Genomic DNA, 18,051 nt, shown 5'->3' on the forward strand with positions numbered 1-18,051 from the left:
GTTAGCCCAAGGCTTACAGTGTACTCGGTTGCGTAGCCGGCACATGATCAGCTTAACACATGTACCCGATTGGGTAGCAGACCATCTCGTGTCAGTAACGCCCTCCCCTGATAACGGGGTAAATAAGAGGGACACCACAAGGTCATTGGAGGAAGACTTCTCCAAAACTCACATTTGCTCCGTCATTTAAGCGACCAATATCGTCAATGTTTGCAGTGGATCAGAATCTATTAGAGGATAACCCTATCTGATTAGATCACTTCCAAACTATGGTGTTTGACCACAGGAAAATTCATCTTGAGACCGTTCTGACGGAGATTACCGTTACACGCAAGACTTTATAGTGTTTCCAACTGAGATTCTGGTTTCAAGGGTAGTCTATAACGTCAACCTTGGTCATTTACTCCCCTGTTCAACGAACAGATCGCAGACACGCACATCAAGTTCCCAAAAAGCTTGGAAAGTCTATGCGGGCTGGCAAGTCAGGAAATTATAAGCCTAGACGCGCATTTCTCAGGGAAGACCAGCATTCCCTTACTGGGAAAGGGCGTGGCAGAGACAAGTCTCAAGGACTCATCGCACTATAACAAGGTGTCCGTATACAGGTAGAGATAACCTCACCCTTGACCATAGTTTGATTGGGAAAATCCAACATAGACATACTGTTGGTAAGAAGAGCTGTAGTTGGTTCACAACCCAGTCTTTACACCAGGGTTTTATCCTCACATCTACCTCGTTCTCATGAAGGACCCAGACAAGATGAGAATGTTCCACAATTTCTCTGTGTTCAACGAACGTTTGATTCTTGATCATTCTCGACTATCCATCCCAACTGTAGACTTTTCAGGTCCAGTTCATTGGGGTTCACTACCAGTGGTATTATTTCCCATTTGACATGTCAGTGACACTTAAAGCTATTTACAGGAGTAATGAAGCCAATAACTGTATCTACACTTGACGAACACTTGGTTCGAGTCGTAGATGGAGGGCGATCTACTGTATCATCAACACATATCAATAACTGGGATAGACAATCAACGCGGCGAAGTCGGGAGTATTCTCCTTCCTATTGACTTCAGTTCATAGGAGACCTGTTCAAGACAGACCAGGATATCCTATCTGTACCGAGGGACAGATGGCACAAGTTTCTACTTCTGTTGTCATCTACTTCACACCAACCACACACACTTCGCCAGTGGCAAGTGTTGCTAGCACCTGGGTACAACTGCGACCAATTCAATTTTTTCCTGAACCCTTACATCAGGAGTCAGGATCCACTCAAGGCCATCACACTACCGACTAAGCCAGGGCCTTGCCTCAATTTGTGGCGTTGAATGTCTTCAGAGTCTCTTTATTAGGGTTTTCCCCGAATACAAACCTGTTTGTGGACTTCCCCCTTCAGGGGTGGGGTCTTCACTTACAAGACCAGATAAGCCCGGGGCTATGGCCCGGCGCTCAATGGAAGTGGCACATAAACAACTTGGAGTTGGAAGCTTTAATTCTGGCTATATCACATTGGCAGAATCAACTACAGTTAGCCCGACTCGCAATATCCACAGACAACAGCACTGCGGTGTGGTGCCTGTGCAGTCGGGAACAACACACTCCCACTCTCTACTTCTACAGATATTCAGATTTGTTCCATCTAGTGGATCGGCTGTGACTAAAGTTCATAGTTCAGCACATCCCCGGATGTAGAAACATACTGGCCGATACTTTATCACGTCCAGACAGGGTGGCTCCCACCGAGTGGAAATTTCTCACAGAAGCATTCCAGTTACTGCTTCAGGAATTCAGGCAACCTAACATTGACTTGTTTATTACTTTCCTAGGCCACCAACTCATGACGTATATCTCCCTGTTGCCGGATCCGCAGACTTGGGCAGTGGACGAGTTCAGTATCACTTGGGAAGGGCAAAAAACTAACACTTTTCTGCCACCACTTTTACTTCCCAAGGTGATACAGGGGATCAAGGAAACAAGGTATCTTGATCTCTCCTTTGATCGCACCCTGGTAACCGGCGAGAGGGTAGTTCGTCAAGCTTGGAAAAATCTAGCCGAAGACGATTCACTACCCCTTTAACAGTGGTCCAACCTACTCATCCACCCTCACAGCAAATTGCCTCACCCTATGTCTGCACGCATGGTTCGTCTTTAAAAGGCTTTTAAGTGCGAAGGGTTATTTCAACACGGGCAGCAAAGCTATAGTTTTAGTTCATCGTTACTCTCCCAGAGACTAAACGATGACAAGTGGCGATTACTTGAGACTTTTTACAGAGAAAAAAAGAATCAAGACCCTACGATTGCGTCACAATTCCTACAGGAATACCTCCTACTTTGCGTACCTAAAAATACTTGGAAGGTAGCATCATTACTACGTAATTGGCTGCAATTATCTTAGTGTTGGCCGTTCCGGAAAATTACAATGTGATTAAAGTCACGGAACTACAGGCCATATTTATGCTCATTCAGGCTTGAGGATCAGAAGGCCAAGTTCCCCCACCTGATAGGGACTTGAACGTGGTACTTTGAGGTTTGCGAGAGCCCCCTTCGAGCCCCTCATTGCATCCTCATGTTCAAACTCCTTCCCAGCGCGTGACACCTTCGTTACACTCTCGGTATAGTATAGAGAGCTCCACGAACGGGCTATCGCTGTGAGGGGCTTGCCTCATTTCATGACCTCACCAAGGAAACAATGGTTTCTCTAGGCATTAGCAATGGCAGTGCAGGTGAGCGAACTATATGTGATCGACTCAGCCCGGATCCGTTTTGAGCATGGGACGCACGGAACGGGACATCTAGGGTTATGCTGGGATTATATTGCCAAAATCTACTACCAGGCCAACCCGACCGTTCCTTCACCATCCCACAGATATCGACTATTGTGGAAATCGTTCATGGTGAAGTTCTTCTGGACTCTGTGCGAGCAGTTCGAGTTTTCAATTGACGCTCCCTGACTAGGCGTGGTTCGAGGAAGCGGTCATGGATACCCGTATTTACTTTGTCCACGACCGAAGTTTGTTGCATAGTCGCAAACACCATATTTCTATGGTTACGCGCAGTAATCCTTCAGGCCTACGAGATCGCCAAACGGAACTCGCCGAGAGCGAATTACCCTCAAGATCTCAGGGTGTCAGCCTTACCAGGGCTCAACACGGCAATTGTGGTTTTGGAACAATCACGGAAGGATATTTATGGAGATTCGACACAGATTTTCGTTAGTCATAACCTTCACGTTGGGGCTCTCGAGGATGTCGAAGACGTGCGAAGCTTGGCCCTCTTGTTGTTATCCTGCAGTTTGCCAACCCCTGACGCAAATAATGAACTCGCCCTATACAGAGCCAGTCAACTTCCATGTGCAGTCACTCAGTCGCCGCCAGAGGAAGAATATCTTGTTTCTCAGCGATGGCTCTATGACGTAGTAAGTAAAGAATTAGCTGAATAGCTATTATTTTCTTTATTACTAAGAGTGTATAGGGAAATTCTCTTTAATTCCTATGTTCAATCTTTTTGATTTTTGAACAACCCTAATGGCGTTTTTTTTCTGTACTTTTCCGCTTCACGGTTTATCGACCAACTGGTGTAGTATTGCAGGGTGTGAATTATTGAGGTTTCTGTATTCTGAAGGTTTTACCACCTCTAATCTGTCCGATACAGATGCATTAAGGAGTAATGCAGGATAAGTAAAAAATTTAGTAAAATCTAAATATTTTTTACATTTGTATACTTATCCTGCATTACTACGTGTAAGGCCCACCCGTCGCAAGACTTGCCTCCCCACTTTGGCTTCAGAAACCTCAAAAGTATGTTTTTCCAAGAGCTTTGGCGACAAGCAGTGATGTGAAGCTGACCTTAGGTGTCATCAAGGTCACAGGACAGCGACGGAAGGCCACTGATTGGGACTTGAGAACAACAACTTTATTTCTTCACCCAGGACCTTCGCAGCGCTGTCCTTCTAGTTGTCGTAAGTAAGCAGTGAATGCATTAAGGAGTAATGCAGGATAAGTATACAAATGTAAAAAATATTTAGATTTTACTAAGATTATTACATTTACATGATCATTATTTCTGTGCACAAATCCATGCAAAATGTTTTGTTTTGATAGCTCTATTCTAATATGGATTTTTGTTTGAATCCAATTCTCGAGTTCCCTCCAGAGGGAAGTACCTTCCTGCAATCAGAAAATATATGGGAAGCTGTTTCTGCTTCCTTTGAACAACAGCTACATGTGTTTTCATCTGTTAGTCCCATCTTCATTAGTGTAAAAAGTGGTGCAAGATCTTGTACTGAAACCATTGCAAGGAAATGTCACCTGAACATGCAAAAGGCACATAGTTATAGAAAAGCCAGTTTTCCAATGATATATTCTTTTTCCAATATAGCTCTCATTTTTTGGCAATGCGAAATGTTACATTTGCCAGCCATGCAACCTTCCTCTGGATCCTCACATTCTTATTAAGCGAAGGTCTGTTTCTCATATCTGACACTCCCATTGTACCCGCTTTACAAACTAAGTTCACCTATTTAGATTGATAGATTATGTGATGAGAAAGAATAATCTTTTGGTGTGCTCAATTTTTTTCACTGCGGTCACCCTGAAATCCAAGATGGCCGCCAAGATGGCCACCAATATGGCCGCCACTTTTCTACCTAACCTATTAACTTCACTATATATCCTATTTGTTTATCACATATTAATCATAAATCACTACTGACCATGAACAGCTGATCTGTAATATATATATATTTTGTTTGGGCACCAGATTTAACATTTTAGAACGGAATTACTAGTTCAAAATGGATGCCAAGTTCAAATTAATTATATTCTTTAATACAAAACATGGTATTTTTTGTATGGATATACCAATCAGAACTTCAATTTGGAATAGGATAATACAAATTAACCACTTTTGGCTCAGTAAATATTCATTAAAGGTATATTAGGTTTCATAAAACTACAAATAATGACCAAAAATATGGAATTCATCTGTCAATAAGGGTGAGAAAATAAAAAGCATAGCATCATAAAACTATCTTCTGCACTGTAAACGAATAAATGCATTCAGTATATTCAATGAATAACATCATTGAACAGTTACAAACACAAATAAAAAACCCAAAACATTTAAAGTGGTTATGCTTATAAACAACTATAAACAGTTGTTTTGCAAGTAGTACAGGAAGTGCTGTCTCAGAGAATGTTGCCAAGGACAAACAGACTCCACTGGAGGACAAAATCTGTTGATTTTTGCAAAATTATCTTCGTGTCGGTAAGTACATTGCTTTGTTATTGTTCACAACAGATTTGTGCATTCAAAAATACAGAAAAGAGTCTTCGTAGTGCTGTTGAACAAACATCAGCACTGCATAAATATATCACTTCTTCAAGAGATGGATACTGCAAATGCAGAGATTCTGACATCTCATAACGATCTTGGCTACCATATGCCGCGTGGAATGGCTCCAAATGTACCTTCTTTGTTTGATTGGGACAACAATGACTACAAAAACAGAGGTCATTTCTCAGGATCATTACAGGGCCATGATACAACTGGATACATGGCTCAAGCAAGATTACCTGGACATGATGCTAATCGAGAACCTCCTACAGGTCAATCAGAGAATCACCCCCGAACTGGACGCAAATCCATATCTGTCTCTGTCTCTAGCATGCATCATCAGCAAAAGACCCGAACCTCCTCGATATAATAATGCTGCTCAACTGCTGACTAAACTGGATTCAAAAAGTGCAAAAAAGGCTAAGCAGGTCGATTTGGTATGGCAGCTGTCCCGAATGGATTTCAACTTAGGCGAAAACGTGGAACCATCAGAGCAAGCTGTCCCAGGATGGAAGGGATTTAACAGCGCCACCCAGCCCTCTACACCAATGGAGCCTCACAGAATTGGATACTGCCAAACCATCCACAAACCCCCTGATCATAGTGTGATCTATACGTTTCTGACCAGATCAGTTGAACTGACTGACAAAACAATGGATGATGATCATGGCAGAGGTTCTTGTTCTGTCCAAGTGGTAGTTGATATGGGAATATGGACCAAAGCCATAGAAGTTATCCACAGCAAACAGGATTCTGATCCTAAAATGAACCGAATTGTGTTGCATCAGGGGCCATTTCATACCAGTATGCGGTTCATGGCATGTGCTGTTTTCCTCTTTGGTAGTGCTGGACTGCGTGACATCTTCATTGAGGCAGGAATTTTGGCAGAAGGATCATTTGACAAGGTCCTTCAAGGAGAGCACTGGCAGCGTTTGTTCTTTGCCCACACGCTTGTTGCTGAAGCTTGTGAGAGACTTCGTTTTGCAGCTTTTGTCAAAAACCTTGATCATGGAAGATGTCTTGAAATCTTGAAGTCTGAAATTGATGGTATTCGTCATGATATGTCACCTGAGAGACTTGCCACTCTAACAACCTCAGACAACTTCAGATTTGTGTTGTCACTCTACAACTCATACATCTAATCTCTTGGACCAAATGGAAAGTTCTGGTCAATGTATCTCGAAATGGTTGGGATACTCTTGCGGCATGTGTGAGCTGCTTGAACAGGTGACTGGAAACTAAGTCTACACTCTGAAATTGAAATGCTCCCCTGGTTTATTGCCTATGGAAGAAATGTATATGAACCATACAAACCTCTCTATCTGCTCATGATGCTGAACCTTGAAAACACACACCCAGATTGCTAAGAGCAGCTTCTTAATGGATCCCTCTTCACCATCCAGAAGAGTAAAAAAAAACATTTGGCAGAGTTCCTGCTGACCAAGAAACTGAAATGGGTGTTAACAGAGATTTTAAGGCTCCAGGAGGTGTAGCAGATATCAGCATGAAACCAGCAGCACCACGGAAAAGGGAAATCCTGTCAACTCAGAGAGCTGAGTTTATGAGACGTTGCACTTCTCTGACTGGGGATGAGAAAGACAAACCCTTCATTGCTGATGATGCAGGCAAGATACAGGTCAGAGAAGATGAAGAGAAAGTGCAGCACATCATGAACAAAATAACAAAATGGAACAATCCATTTGAAGGTGAAGGACCACTTTGTCACATCTCATCTGGTATATAAGCCACTGAAGAAGTTGCAAGAGATATGCTTCATGCCCATGATAAAGGATAATCTGCGCTTGTGACCTTTGTGAAGGAGAGATGAGAAGAAACATGTTCTTCAACTTCTTCATCAGATGAGGACGTTCCAACGGTGAGTTCAATTCAGACAGAAACTCCTACAACTCAGGTAAAGAAGAGTTTCTATGATGCAGGCCAAAACTTGGTCTGCAGAACTTTGCCTTAATGACAAAAAAAAAAGAAAACAACAGTAAAAAGTCAAACAACAAGACTCAGAAATACTCGAGACAGCTGTGGAGAGAGGTTTTTCAATAGATGAAGTTATAGCATTTCCACTCGGGCCTTTGCCATATTCTCTAGCAACTGCTGAAGGAAAATTGGCTAAGACATCAAAGTCTGTACTCATGCACGAATTAGAAAAGATGACTCAACAAGAAGAGACTCCCTGTCGAAGGACACACCAATCCATCATTGTAGATGCTATGGCACAGATTCAGCAAATGAAACTTGCTAAGATTGCCACATTTGATGACCTGACTGAAGCTGTAATGAAAATGATCCTGAGACATGTTTCAACAAGCAGTATTTCATCTGTGCATTGGATAGCAGATACATATCCAGAAATGTCAATTAAGATTACTGAACATGAGTCTCGCTTGCTGTCTGCAGAAGAAAGCTTTGCAACTACAATAAACAGCCAGGATCAGAAGGTAGATACACAGCTTAAAAAAGCTCTACGAGATGGTCAATTCAAAGAATCTTTGATACAGTTTTTAGTTGAAGAATGGAAGAGTCACAAGTATGCATCCATAATTGGCGATCATACCCTGTTTGCAACAACAGCAAATAAATGTTATGCCTTCAGTGTGTCACCTGTACGGATGGAATGCCAAGAAATTCCAGAGTTGATATACAGGATGGAAGAAGCTGATCAGAGGCTTATTCTTCACGCACACTATGCATCACATCAAACTCCCGAACCTGATGTTGTTATCATTCACTCACCGGACACAGATGCCATGGTGTTAGCAACAGCTGCGTGTGGACTGGAATGGATCAAAACGAAGTGCCTTTTCTTCACTGGTTCTGGATCCAAATCACGTTATCTGGATCTTAAAAGAATTGGAAGGGCTCTTGGAGAAGATGCATGTGAAGGTCTTATAGGAGCTCATCCTTTCACTGGTTGCGACAGTACTAGTGCCTTCAAGGGACGAGGAAAAATGGGCATACTCTGGCTTCTTGAAAATGATGCAATCTTGTGCAATGCAATGGCTTCACTTGGAAAAAGCTCAGAAGTAACTGACGATCTATTGAAATCGTGTGAAGCAGCAACTTGCATCTTCTACAGCTTCAATTCCAGAACCAAACATCTGAATCCGGTTTTGACATACAGTGTAAATACACTGCGGACAATCATGTTTGGATCAGAGAAACTGCCTCTATGCCAGAATGTTCTGAGAAAGAAAGTACAGCGTGCTAATTACCAACCATTCCTCTCCAGAAATTGTCTGAAACAGGACCAGCAACCACCTTCTCCAAATGGACATGGATGGTTTGTGGCAGATAAAAAGTTGGAAATTAAATGGATGGATGTACAACCAGCACCGTCATCAGTCCGAGCAATGACCTGCTGCAGCTGCAAAACTGATTGCCGAACGAAGAGGTGTGGATGTGTAAAGAACAGTCTGAAATTTACAGGTCTGTGTTCTTGTGTCTCATGATGCCAGAACAAGTCAAGAAACACTGGTGCTGAAGTGGACATACTTCCTTCAGAAGATTCTTCAGTTGAAATACCTGATGGCGATATCCATGATTCAGACATGGAGTCAAACTCATCTTCAGACACAGACAGTGATATCTGAATCAACTTTGTCCAATGAAAATGATGCATCTGAATGCATTAAAGCTCTTCAAACATCATTTACTGAATCAAATACAGTACTAGTGAGTGTGAAACATTTTGACATCATGAAAATGGACTTTGTTTAAAAATAATTTTCCTTTGAGTTTTAGTCTAATCTCCGATTTGTAAATATGTTGCATTTTTTTCTACAAAATTCATTATTTAACTTTATAAAAGTACTATTTTTGCAGAATTCTGAATTATTTTGCATTAAAAATGTATATGTGCACCTATAAATGCATTTCTGATTTTGAAAAAGCTGACTTGTTATTGTTTTGACAGAGTAATGAGCGCATTGAGAAATTTTCCCACTTTGGCGGCCATCTTGGACGCCATTTTGGATTTCGGGGTGACCGCAGTAAATTTTTACGAGCACACCAAGAAATAATGTTAGGTAATGGTTTAAGCAGGCTAAAAAACATGGTGAACTTAGTTTTTAAGATGGGTACAATGGCACCCAAAATCTAAGCATGCTATGGGAATCAGACCTTCGATTATATGCATGTTGTTTCTTTTCTACAGATGGTGTGGGAGCAGCACTCCTCGCTGGTTGTGATGCTGACCACGAAGGTGGAGCGAGGACGGGTCAAATGTCATCAGTATTGGCCGGAGCTGTATGAGACGGAGGACTTTGGGGCATTACAGATCACATGTGTCAAGGAAGAGGAGACTCCTTCATTTGCATTCCGCGAGTTTAACCTAACACATGTAGAAACCAGTGAAGAGAGACATATTCGACACATGCAGTATATAGCATGGCCGGACCATGGGGTTCCAGATGACCCAAGTGATTTCCTTGAATTCGTCATGAAAGTGCGACAGAATAGATCTGGCATGGTAGAACCGACGATAGTGCACTGCAGGTGAGTCAAGCTTGCTGTAAAGTCAGGACAGACTTCGTGACACTTCTGTACACCCACCAGCATCAATGACGCAGTCAGCTGCAGTAGTGCACACACAGAGGAATATAGGGTTGGTCAACAGAAGGGAGTAGTCACTGGATAGAAATATTTCACACACAATACTCTTCCCAGAACTGACAACTGATTATTTGTTCTCATTCTGCTTACTGTACAACCCTGTATGTTTCAGTGCTGGTATTGGCCGGACGGGTGTGCTGATCACGATGGAGACTGCGATGTGTCGGGTGGAGGCCCGCCAGCCTGTCTACCCTCTAATTGTTGTGAAAGAGATGAGAGACCAGAGGGCAATGTTGATTCAAACATCTGTAAGTCCCTTGTCATCAACATCTTGCTTCCTTTGCTGATAAAATAAGAATTACTTTCTCATATAGGTAAATGTAACAGTGAATCCAGTGTGAAAAATGCTTTGACTGAAGTGTAGTTTTTATTCATCATTTCAGAGTCAATACAAGTTTGTCTGTGAAGCAATCCTCCGAGTATATAATGGTGAGTAGCACTGCACATGGACTGCATTTCCACCTAACTGCATGCACACTGTGACCTGACATGACTGCTTCTGTGTAGGGTTAACAGCCTATGATTGCATGACAATAAATTCAACATTGCTTTGAAGAAATTAGATCAAGTTCAAATTCTGCATGTCATGTCACTGACTAAAATGCATGACCTTTGAACTGGTGTCTTATTGGCAACTTTTCAAAAAATGCAATGGCTTTAGAATTAACCTTTTTGTTCCAAATGTAAATTAACCATTTTAATATACCGTGTTAGAGCTTAAAAATTGATGTTTGGGTAGAAGATTTAAAAAGATATTTTACTTTGAGATGCTTGTGCTTGATGCTTGTGTGCATGCAACTCTGGCTTTAATCTTTCTCCCTGTACCTTATCATTGTTTCAGAAGGCCTGGTAAAACCATCTGAGGACTATCATAGGTGAGGCTGGAATACTCTCTTTCTGTGGATAGTTGGAAATTATTATTGGCTGGTGTGTTATGTGGAGGAGAAGGTTTGAGAGTGAGAGAAGAAATCAGCTTGTGAAGTGTCCTGTGTTGGATGTGACTGTCATGTGGTCACTGCACTGCCCAAACTTTCGATTGCAACAGAAGTCGTTGAGAAGCAGACACCAAAGGGGTGAACTGAAAGATATTATTTTTGTATAAAAATGGTGATTTTGTAACAAAAAAGTGCTCAAAGATGCCATTGCCTTGTTATATGAAAGGTAACCTAAAATCACCAAAAGGCCAGTGTATTGTTTTACTTTGGGGTGTTTTCTGAGTGATTCTTACATATCAGGAGTCTACCCTTGTCGATAGCAGACATGTTTGTTGTAGCAGATAAGATGTACCTGCTTACAGGCCAAGGATGTACCTGTAACATATCACTGTTCTACCACAATAAAGGGAGACCACTCATATTTGCTGCACCACAGCTTCAGGAACCAGATGAGGAGTCAAGCAGTATATCTCCACAAACTTCTGAATTACCACATAATGCGAGCTCAGCAAAGGGAGGAAACTCCTGTCGTTCATCCTCATCATTCCTGCCGTACTGTCAGTCAGCGCCTTGCTCAAAAGACTACTGGTGAATGTTGCTTAGTATAGATTCAGACTTTCGACGTACACAGACCAAGTTGGTAATGTACAGGACACAGGACAAGAAGCGGCTCCCAGACAAGGTATCCCCCTCAACAGTGGACACAGAGGCATCAACAAGTACCACAGACTATTTTTGTGCAAACAGATTGCAGCATTGCCATACATTGTCCAGTGTGACATGCCTGCTGCTTGGGGAGGGAGTTAGCTTCACGACAATCGCCAACATTGAGTGCTGCATGTAACAAACCCTGCAGATACATTTGCAAACCTGACTGCCTTCACAACATAGCTGTTGTCATACATAATTCAAACAAGTATTGGTTGATGTGTAACAGCTCGAATGATTGCCTCATGCTACCAGAGCATCTCAGTTGAATTACTGTGCCCAAGTGGATGCTGCTAACAATGTAAGCTTCAGTCTCTTTCAGTTTTATTTTCGCCTGCTTTACAAGAAGCCTTTTGCCATCTCCCATATATCCCTGAATGTGGATGATGGAATGTCGAGTTCTGAACCTCAGTGAGTGGAATTCTTAGTGGAGATGGAGTGTCTACAAGCATTTTAATGTGTACTTCTATGGAGAAAGTGTTTTTATGTGTGCCCAGCTTGCTGCCATGTGCAGAGGTGTGGGTATTGTTGTAGGTGGATGGATGAATGGTGGTGTGCAGACTGAATCACTGGGACGTTTATCTGTCATTGTATATAGAGTCAAGAGAGAATATTTTAAATTTGAAGTATTTATACATTTTGATGTAAGGAGAAATGTGTTTTCTACCATATTCAGCAATAGATTTCTAGGATGGGGACAGGCTTTGCGCCATATCCTGTCTCCCACCCTGGTTTTAATCACTTGGTGTCGATGTATGTCGTTTGTTCCTATTCTGCTAGTACTGGTACCTCCATGGCATAACATGGGTTACAATTCTGTCTGTGGATAGGAGTGGCTTGTGAAAACTAACATTAATATTTAGAGATGAAAAACTACAATATGTTGTTTGTGTACTGTTCTTACAAGTACGATAATTTGTTTTCCTATTCATTCAAATCCTACCAAAGATGAAGATTTTACAGTCCCCTGTTATTATGCTGTGGGTGTACCAGTTTGTTCCTGGCTTAATTAGCTTCAGGTATGCCTAGTCGACGATCATGCCATAAGATCAACATTCAGCTCTTATCTTTGAAAAAAATTATTTTGTACACTTTCAGGCAAATTCATCCCTTTGTTTCAATATGTGGGGGCAAATTAGAAATGTAAAATTTTACAAAAGTAATCTCAATTACAGTTGGGCCAAGGTACCACCATGCTTAATGAAGGATATTCTGTTTGACAACCCAAGAAGTTCATTGTTTGTACCGCAGTGCATTAGGACATCCTAATTATCAACTCATGTTCTACATTGTCGAACTTCTAAAGTAAACTTGATTGGTATGTCATATTACCTGGGGCACAGTCTGTTAAATCAAGGCTGTAAATACTACTTTGTAAGCTATTTTCAAATTTTCTTTGATGTTTTCAACAACAAACAACAGAAATTGACAGGATGGGTGTATGTGATCTAAAACATAAAGATATTGACAAATATGTCAAAATTCAAATACATCTATTTCTAATATAGTGGGTATTTTGACATGATCTCTTGGCTGGGCCATTAAATGACTAAAGAAGTAAGCTACAGTGTGCTTCTGTATGCTGGACTGTCTGCCTGTTGACATTCCCACTGTCTGGCACTGTATATAGCCACCAGAAAATAGTTACAGAATCTTGTATTTATGGACAATTGCATTTGTTGAAGTCAAGCTGAACTAGTTTGTGTAGCAGCGACTCTGTTGCTTGTTTCTACTGCAGCTGTGTAACATGTTAATACTGGATAATTTATTGTGTACCTGCCGGCTGGCTGGCTGGCTGTCTGCATGCGTGGAGGGAGGGAGGGGAGGGAAGGGATGGAGGGGGATGTCTTGTAACAATGGTGCCATCCATACCAAACTTATTCAAACTTTACATTCATTGTTCTGGCAGTCACAGTCATATCTGTTGATTAGAAATTGGAAGCTGGAACTGACTTTAGTTGATTTTTACATTCCCAGTTTCTTATTGGTGGCAAAAATATTCAAATCTTATATTTGGCAGGTTAGTCCATGTTAAAAAAATTGTTTCTGGCCAAACTGGTGATTGTTCCAAAGCAGTGTTTGTTACATAAACATATATGGGCTGATTTATGTCTATCATATTTCATCACACATGATACACTAACTTTCAAGTGCAATGACTGCAAAATGACTTTTGTGACTAACTGCATGTATAGATGGCCTCAACAGTTGTGATATTGTGCTCAGAGGTGTAGGGAAGTTGGGGTTATCTCCCTGTCTTTTTTTTATCTTTGTGGCACTGACTGAAAATATTGATCAGTACTTAAGTTTTTGTTTCGGGTTTGTTGAGGGGAGACAAATATGTTATAACTCTGTTATTACTTTTCAAACTGTGAAAGTTGGCAATGGTTTTTAGTGATATTGTGAGAGACTCTGGATTAAAGTGCTGGAGTAGAAATATGGCAGAATAATTATCCAGGTTTCATTTTATTTATTATTTTCCGGTAACTTGTCAAAACTATAAGTTACTGATAATTCCTCTTTTTGAATGCAATATGAAAGGAAGGTAGTCTTAATTTCGTGATTAAAGCAGCCAGTGGGTTGACTGTTCCAGCTTGCCTGACCTCTGACACAACTCTCATTCCCTTGTCTTATCATTGGTTAACACTGTCTGGTCGGCATGGAGATAGTGATATGATTTCACTGTTTAATGAAAGCTGACAAATGTTGTAATAAGAAAAGAATAAACTCCCTACAATTTACTCTGTGTGTTCTGTGTTTAATGAGGAAGAGGAGTGAACAAACACCCCAATGATCAGGAAGATTCTGATAACATTAATTTGACTGTGTCATCTTTAAATGATTCTATTAAATCGCCGTAATCATTTCCAAACCTCATACCAGACTTGTAGTCTGTTCAAACACTCATTTTGTTTACTAAAGCACAGCTAGTCCATACAGGTACTCCTGTAAAAATGAGGAATACTACCTTGTGCTTCCAAGATTGTTAAGATCCAAGTGTGGCAATACATTCACATAGAGGAAAGAGTAAAAGAAGAAACTACCGTTTTGCTTTCATTTCATACTTGCTATCTGCCTGAAAATATCATGATATAGTTTCTATAATTCCAGTTCATCCTTTTGTTACACCAGGTATTATGTGTGACAAGCTTTGGCGAGCTATCATGTGAATAAAATAATATTATCCAGTTTTCTCTTCATGTAAGGGTGACCATACAGTTAGAAAGTTTAGGCTGACTGTATTTGGAGATGTAGAGACTGTGAGGTGATCTTAGAGCTGGTTACAATGAGAAATATAAGGAATCAGTACAAGGAATCATGCAGAGTAACAAAGTAGGTTTCTATGCCAAAGTTCTGTCCATGTCCCTGCTGTATATTTTGCATGCAATGTTGCTATTCAAACCCCAGTTGGCAATGTACCAGTTCTCATATTCTATCAGTGTTTCTAAACTACATTTTTTCCATCCTCTTGTCCCGTTAGTTCTTCAAACTGTCTGGTTAATAGGTGTTTGCTGGATTGCCTGTTACTTAAACCATTCTTGGCATTTCATTGCTTGTTGCTTTGAGCGTAATATCAGGGAAGATTAAATATATTATAATGTATCTGCTGTAAAAGACACCACTCTCCTTGTGTCTAACCATTGTTTGCTCAAAGTCTTGTAGCCTATGGCAATGACCTTTAAGCATTTCTTCAACTAACGTCACAGTTCAATCAGGAGACATTCCTCCGACATGAGCAGTAGTATAGGTAATGGGGGTTCTGGACCACTTCCACTGGAGCTGGATTTATTACCTATACTGCTACTACAGGTGGCATTTTTTATGCCAAAATGATTATGCAATTCAACGATAGTCATGAGTTGTATTAAACGAAACATCAATATTAATTAATAATGGATAAAATTTACTATAGCCCACGAGGATATTGGAAAGGTATAGGAGCAATAAAAAAATTAGCCACCGCGGCTAAGGTATCTAAAGATGTGGCCAAGGATTGGTTAAAGAAATAAGCGTTGTTGCAAATATATTTACCGGCACCGCGTTATATACCGAGGAAGAAGTTTGATATTTTTACAACGAATGAAGTTCATCAGGCTGACCTCTTGTTTCTTCCCCATGATAAGGCAAAACGTATGAATACGCTTTAACAGTAGTGGATATGGCTAGTCGATACAAAGAGGCAGAGCCATTAACCTCGAAAGATTCAACAGAAGTAGCTAATGCACTGAGCCACATATATAAACGCGGACCGCTAAAATGGCCTAAGCTATTTCAAGTAGATCCCGGTCGCGAGTTAATGGGATCGGTAACTAAACTGTTAACAAAGCACGATGTTGAAAGCGTCCGTGGTGAAAGACAGGCCCACCGCAGTCAAGCTATCGTTGAAAGATTTAACAGGACATTAGCGGAACATTTGTTTGGCTATCAGTATGGGATCGAAATGAAATCCGAGCGATTGAGATCAACCGAATGGGTGACACGATTACCAGCCGTTGTATCAGCGCTGAATAATGAAGTGACGAGATTAATTGGGAAGAAACCATCCGTTGCTATTAAAATGAAATCCGTGACTTCCGAATCTTCAGCACCGAGGAGAGGCAAAGAACGAAAACTTCCGGATAGAGTAAGGGTAAGATATTTATACCAGCCCCGTGAACTCGAAGGAGGTCTACGTCGCGCAACCGATCCCATATGGTCACTTAAGACGTATACGAAAGAAGGAGAGCCTATTCTTTATTATCTTCAAGATGGACCGGGTAGGGCATTTGTACGAGAAGAGTTGTTCATAGTTCCAGATGGTACGGTATTACCACCATAAGCATAGGTAGTTACACCATCATTATCAATCCATCTCTTTGTATCTAATGGGGATAATGATGTTTTGTTCATTCTTAATCCATATATCCTATGATTGTAACTTCTTAGTTCATCTTGTGTTTGAACGTTCTACCGTTGAATAATGATTCTTTATACTGTTCGTATTTGATATGCTTTTTTACCACATACTTCTTAACGCCCTTAGCTTTTCTTATCTCTCCATTATCAGACTTCTTTATAGAATACATCTTAGGTCTTAATCCTACATACTCCGCTATAGGGGTCCCAGCACATTCATCCTTCATCTTACCTAACACCTTTTTATTTACTACGCTGTGCAGTGGATTATCTTTTGGGTAATCGCTCGTGTCGTACATATCTATTTTTTCTGCCATATCTTTATACACATCCTCGGTTTGTATTTCCATCAACAAAGAATCTTTGTCCGTATATAACACCTCGCATCTATCGCCGTATTGCTTCTTAAGTTCGTTGTAATAAAAGTCATACATTAAGTGTTTTGACAAGTCGAGAATACTCATACCGACGTACACCGGTCTGTTGAATTTTATATTACTTTTCTGCATATGCAACGCGGCTAAGTCGAATATCTTGCTTCTGTGAAAAGCCGGACTGGCTATAAGTTTCCTGAGTCTTTCTTCCTCATTAGATCTGACTAATTTAACATCAACACGCTTCCTTAGATTCTCCATAGTTTTACCAAATACCGAGTTATTCATGAGCTTATATAGATTCTTTTCGAAATCACTGGTAGCTATCTTTCTTAAATCTGTGTTCAGCCTTATATAGGGCTCCATCCAAGGGCTTTGATCAAACTCTGTGTATTTTCTTAAGTTTCATACCTAACGATAGATATAACTGGAGAATTCTGTAATGAACTATATATTTTGTCTTATCCATCAAATTTGGTACGAGTTAATCCTTTCTCAATAAACAAGTGCATATCGTAATCTGTGAGTAGTTTTAGTTCTACACCGGTCTTCTTCAACAATGCATCCCACGAAAGTACGGGACTGGAATAGTACCATGCCGGGTCCAAGCCGTATTGTTTTAAACACGTCTTTCTAAATATCTCGAATATATCGGCGAGTAACAGTACATCGGTTTTTTAGTACAGATCGTGATAATCGCCTAAATTCTTACAACCTAATTTATCCCAGACCATCAGAGCGTGTTCATAATCGGTATCTGTTATTTTAGTTTCTGTTAAGTTACTATAGAATGATTCGAGGGGTGGTAATTCAGTTTCTTCGAATCTAGACCAATCATCCATATATTAGTAAGGATATACACCTTTTCTCAGCAACAAATGACGAGTTATCTTATCGGTATATTGATTTGTTATCGCGAAGTCATCGGGATTGTTCGCATTAGCTAAATTGTCCAGGGAAGATAACAGAAACTGTACGGAATCTATGAATCTAAGCCCATTACTTAATGCTCTTCTAATAGATCTTGTCTGCTGTACCCATATAGGCATCTTTCGCAGAAATATTTCTTTTCCTTATGTTTTGTTTGATCATATAATAGCCTGTTTAAACTCTTTATCCACGTATAATGATATTTACCATCTTTTTCGATCAAAAATGAATTGATTCTGGGG

At 40.6% G+C, this 18,051-nt stretch overlaps 2 protein-coding genes across 27 annotated transcripts in view; one reads left to right on the top strand and one right to left on the bottom strand.

Annotated features, from left to right (window-relative positions):
* The window catches only part of LOC139473379 (calpain-7-like), a 366,786-nt gene that overhangs the window by 202,329 nt on the left and 146,406 nt on the right, over window positions 1-18,051 (bottom strand). The window lies entirely within an intron of this gene.
* Window positions 1-18,051, top strand: part of LOC139473360 (tyrosine-protein phosphatase non-receptor type 4-like) — a 187,095-nt gene that overhangs the window by 127,721 nt on the left and 41,323 nt on the right. For 21 of the 26 annotated variants that reach the window (XR_011653942.1, XR_011653944.1, XR_011653935.1 and 18 more), the window contains 3 exons: window positions 9,509-9,849; window positions 10,079-10,214; window positions 10,350-10,395. Coding sequence is in view for 6 of the 26 variants with exons in the window: in XM_071255897.1 (XP_071111998.1) it covers window positions 9,509-9,849; window positions 10,079-10,214; window positions 10,350-10,395 (523 nt within the window). In the remaining 20 variants the exon portion in view is untranslated. Of the gene's footprint in view, window positions 1-9,508; window positions 9,850-10,078; window positions 10,215-10,349; window positions 10,396-10,807; window positions 14,339-18,051 lie in introns of those variants that run through there. The other 5 variants (XM_071255898.1, XM_071255900.1, XM_071255901.1 and 2 more) reach the window with 2 other exon arrangements.

The sequence above is a fragment of the Haliotis cracherodii genome, unplaced genomic scaffold, assembly GCF_022045235.1.
Source record: "Haliotis cracherodii isolate W230 unplaced genomic scaffold, xgHalCrac1.p SCAF_28, whole genome shotgun sequence".
In the NCBI taxonomy this organism is placed as follows: domain Eukaryota; kingdom Metazoa; phylum Mollusca; class Gastropoda; order Lepetellida; family Haliotidae; genus Haliotis; species Haliotis cracherodii.